Source organism: Cryptomeria japonica, chromosome 3 (assembly GCF_030272615.1).
Source record: "Cryptomeria japonica chromosome 3, Sugi_1.0, whole genome shotgun sequence".
In the NCBI taxonomy this organism is placed as follows: Eukaryota; Viridiplantae; Streptophyta; class Pinopsida; order Cupressales; family Cupressaceae; genus Cryptomeria; species Cryptomeria japonica.
This window is the reverse complement of record NC_081407.1, coordinates 749,046,832-749,051,746: the sequence shown is the minus strand read 5'-3', so window position 1 is coordinate 749,051,746 and position 4,915 is coordinate 749,046,832. Positions and strand designations below refer to the sequence as shown.

The 4,915-nt window shown below is 36.5% G+C and overlaps 1 protein-coding gene across 1 annotated transcript; it reads left to right on the top strand.

The window, feature by feature from the left end:
* Window positions 1–867: 867 nt before the first annotated feature.
* Window positions 868–4,193, top strand: LOC131042313 (putative leucine-rich repeat receptor-like serine/threonine-protein kinase At2g24130). The gene is made up of 2 exons (XM_057975664.2): window positions 868–3,403; window positions 3,488–4,193. The coding sequence occupies exons 1-2, from the start codon at window positions 2,299–2,301 to the stop codon at window positions 3,922–3,924; spliced, it is 1,542 nt and encodes a 513-aa protein (XP_057831647.2). The 5' UTR covers window positions 868–2,298; the 3' UTR covers window positions 3,925–4,193.
* Window positions 4,194–4,915: the final 722 nt, after the last annotated feature.

Here is a 4,915-nt window from a genome sequence, read left to right as displayed (position 1 = left end):
ACTACAACATTTAAAACTAATAATAAAAAATATCTTTTTAAAAAATTATAATTCATTATATTAACTTTTCTTATAATTATTGTTACATAAATATAAAAATACAATTTGTTTGTTTCCATTAAAAATTTATTTCTTTAATTATTGAATATAAATTATACAAATGACATGTTTAAAAGTTAAAACATAATTTTTAAATAATATTACTAAAATATTATGATAATCAAACTAAAAGAAAATGGACATATAAAAATGCTTTCATATGTACTCTTTAATATTCATAAAAGAGGATAGATTCCACCTTTGTAGATTTTTCTTCAAACTCCACAATACTGTTATTGTGTCAAAGTTCAATTTATCTTATTATTTTAACCATACTTTATTAATAACTTATTTTGCTTTCAATACTATCAAATTATGCTCTGACCAAAAGTACAAAATTAATATTTTCCACATAACATTAAATACTACACTAATAATATATGAGGATGTCCACTCCTTCACCATCTAATCTGAAAGGATTTTTGTGCTTCCCACTGCCCTAGGTTGGTCTACCATGGCTTCTCTTTTGCTATGCTCTTTCATGCTCTGCATATTTTCAATCTCCGCTCATCCTCACTCGCTCAATATCTCTCAACAGCAACAACTGCTCTTGCAATTCAAAGCGGCTATTTCCACCAACACCTCTTCATTGCCAGATTGGACTCACCTTCGCCCCCTCTGTAATTGGTCTGCCGTTACCTGCTATCCCTCTTTTCAGTCCGTCGTTGCCCTCAACTTAGCCCACATGAACTTACACGGTACCATCTCTCCTCTCCTCGGCAATCTCTCCTCTCTTCGAACCCTCGCCCTCTCCAAGAATGCCCTCACTTCTACCATTCCACCTCAACTCGGCCAACTTCCCCATCTGCGGGTACTCTGGCTCCATTCCAATCAATTACAAGGAACCATTCCCTCCTCTCTATCAGCCTGCCGCAGATTGTATTACCTGACCCTCTCCTATAACCAACTGCATGGCAGCATTCCGCCTGAGCTGAGTCTCCTCACAAGATTGAAGTTCCTCTACTTGAGAGTAAACAATCTCGCCGGTGTCATTCCCCCTTCTTTCAAAAACCTGTCCGCCTTAGTTGAATTGGATTTGGCTGCAAACCATCTCACAGGCCCCATTCCCCTTGAATTGGGCATTCTCACTCACCTGCAGGGACTTTACCTTTTTAAAAATGACTTATCAGGCACCATTCCCAGCTCTTTAGGAAATCTGTCTGCCTTGACTAGATTATATTTGTACAAAAACCATCTCCAAGGCCACACAGCCCCTAAATTGGGTATGCTCACTCACCTCCAGCATCTTTACCTTTTTACAAATGACTTATCAGGTACCATTCCTTATTCTTTAACAAATCTCTCGAAATTGACAAGATTAGATCTATCTGAAAACCAGCTCAGTGGACATATTCCACTGGAAATCGGTACCAAGCTCTCCAATTTGCAATTTCTCTGTTTATGGGCAAATCAGCTTAGTGGAAAAATACCAAACTCACTTGGAAATTGTTCAAACCTCACAGAACTTTTTTTATCTAAAAACCAGCTCAGTGGAATCGTACCGATGGAACTAGGTAAGTTGAACCTCCTTACCAGGATTCAACTACGGGCCAATCAACTTGTTAGTGACAGCAGTAACACATTGTCTTTTCTAACTTCTCTCACCAATTGCTCCCACTTGCAAGGAATAGGAGTGTCGGATAATCATCTCACTGGTATGTTACCCCCATCCATAGGCCAGCTGTCTTCCAATCTCAATCTCTTGAATTTATCAAACAACATGATAAGCGGAAGCATAACACAACAGATTGTCAATCTAACAAACTTAGCCTATTTAGGTTTAAGCAATAATCTTTTCAGTGGCAATGTTCCATCTGGATTTAAAAGATTCCAGAAGTTGGAGAGATTGTGTCTGGATGGGAACAAATTAGAAGGAAGCATTCCAAGTGAGATAGGTCAAATGCAACATCTCGGACTCCTAGATCTTAGTTACAACCGGCTATCTGGAAAAATACCAGATTCTCTTTGTAGCGCCCAACAGCTAAGACGTCTTTTACTTCAGCACAACAACTTGTCAGGGGAGATCCCTGTTAGTTTAGCACAATGTCAGAAGTTGGAGCTCATTGACTTATCTTACAATAAATTACGGGAAAGGATACCTCCTGATTTCATTGCCAGCCTTAAAAATCTGGTATTCTACCTCAATCTTCATGGAATTCTTTGGAAGGTTCCTTGCCACTGGAGATAAGTAAAATTGTAATGTCTCAAGCTATAGACATCTCTGGAAATCGACTTACTGGGGTGCTTCCGAGTTCTCTTGGAGACTGCACAGCATTAGAGCATCTAAATCTGTCCCACAATGCCTTTGAAGGTCCAATCCCAGATTCACTCTCCAAATTACAAAATCTCCAAGAAATGGATCTTTCTAGCAATTCTTTATCAGGTTCAATACCATTGTCCATTCAAAGGCTGAAAGCACTTCAGTACATGAATGTTTCTTTCTATAATTTGTCAGGGGAGATTTCAGCAGGAGGGTTGTTTCCAAATAGACCTGTTATAACATTGTTTGTGGGAAACCCTGGCCTCTGTGGCCCAACCAATTATTCATTGCCTCCATGCCTAAAGAAGACTCAAGAAAAGCATTCACTGCTTAAAAAAATAGTCTTATCAGTTGTTGGAACCATTGCACTTATATTGTGCTTCTCTGTCTTAGGAATTCTATGGAGACATAAATTTTCAAGCCAATTATTCCATCCCTCAAACTTTATTTTTCAAAGGCTTAGCTATCCAAAATTTTCTTATCAAGATCTTGTCATTGCAACAGCCGCATTTGATGAGTCAAACTTGCTTGGAGTGGGTAACTTCGGATCAGTTTACAAAGGCATTTTGAGGGATGGTAAGATAGTTGCAATCAAGGCTCTTAATTTGCAGAATGAAGAAGCTCATAAGAGCTTTAACACAGAATGCAAAGTATTAGGCAGTATTCGGCACCGTAACCTGATCAAAATCATAAGTGCATTTTCCTACCCTGGCTTCAAAGGTTTAGTTCTTCAATTTGCATCGAATGGGAGCTTGGAGAAACATTTACATCCTGACAGAGATGATCAGGAAATTTGTAAATTGGGATTTAAGGACTGTTTGAGCATTGCTGTGGATGTTGCCCATGGCATGGAATATTTACATCATGATTGCCCTTTTCAAATTGTGCACTGTGATTTAAAACCTAGCAATGTGCTGCTGGACGCCAACATGACAGCCCTTGTGACTGATTTTGGTATATGCCGTTTGACTGCTACAAATTCCATAGATTCATTTAGTGCAACAACACTTGCACTCAAAGGATCTATTGGCTATATTGCTCCAGGTAATCTATTTGTGTTCTTCTATACTGTCATTATCATTTCGTTTAATAGCTATTCTATTTTTTCATGAATAAAATTGATTGCAGAGTATGGTCTGGGGGGAGGTGTTTCCACGAAGGGAGATGTTTACAGTTATGGAATTCTGATACTAGAGATGGTTACAAGGAAGAGGCCAAGTGATGACATGTTTGTGGGAGACCTGAACTTGCAGAAGTGGGTAAGTTCAGCATTTCCAAACGAACTGGCAGATATTGTTGATAGCGGGCTATTGAGAGATGTCAATGAAAACATGGAAGACAATAGATGTCTTCTGTCTTTCATTCATGTTGGTTTGCTTTGTAGCAGTGAATCAATAAGAGAACGACCTTCCATGAGAGATGTAGCCAGGTTTTTGGAGAATCTCAAGACATCTTTCATGGGAGGTGCAGTTGCTTCCAATTTAACATCTACCATATCAGACCTCCTGCGCAATACCAATCGCGCAGAAATATTGGCATCTGACAATCAAAGTTCTACATTTTAGATATTTATAAGTTCCATTGGTAAGTTTTAGTCATTTATGTTTGCTATTTTCAACTTTGTTTCTTTTAATGCAAAATCTTCCTTAGGATAAATTCTAGTTCTTTGAGTCTGCAACGCGTTCCAATTCATGTATATGCATTAGACTACTTTGAGAGTGGATAATGTTGTCTATATCTGAAATATTGCAAAACCTGTAATATACTGTTGTATTCAAATCACTTTCTCTCATAATAGTCTATCAGGCCGTGCTTAACATTCTTGGTTTTGTATAAAACTAGATGTTTGAATATTTTCAACTAAAAAATTAATGCTGCACTGATGTCTCGTCCAATATCACCCGAGTCCCAATGGATATTTATTTAGAAGAATCATATTATTGTTTAAATAGTGACTTAAGATTATTTTTATTTAAATTTACAACTATCTTTTTATATTCAGACGTACTAGATCTTCGAAACAGACAAGCACTTTGGACACAATAGCCATTTTTTCTGAGTTTTTTTCTTCCTGTTATTGGAAGGACAGATTCCACTCGTGATAAAGAAAATATATTATGAAGTAGAAATAACAGTTACAAGTTTTGAAGCTTCTAACCACCAATCCAACTGGTAGTGGAAATCTTAATATATTTCCAAGGCGGCTATCTTTTTATGTTCAGACGTAAAGGAAATGTTCTAAACAGTTGATTTTTCTTCGTTTCTTCATTTCACGTTTGGGTTTTGGCTGTATTGTATTGTGAAGTCATGATGGCGCTTCCAAAAATTACTGGCAATTAATGTTGTAATCTTAATAAAAGATAATATTTGCACTTAGTTGATGCGAAGGAGTTTGTAGTTTTAAAATTATTAAATAAGATTACAGTTAATAAAATTTATTGATATATAATTTATTTTAATTTTAAAAATATTAAAAATTTAATAGTTAAATAATTTGTATAAATAAAATAATAATGAATGAGGGAGATGTATTAGTGTTTGTATTATTTTTTATTT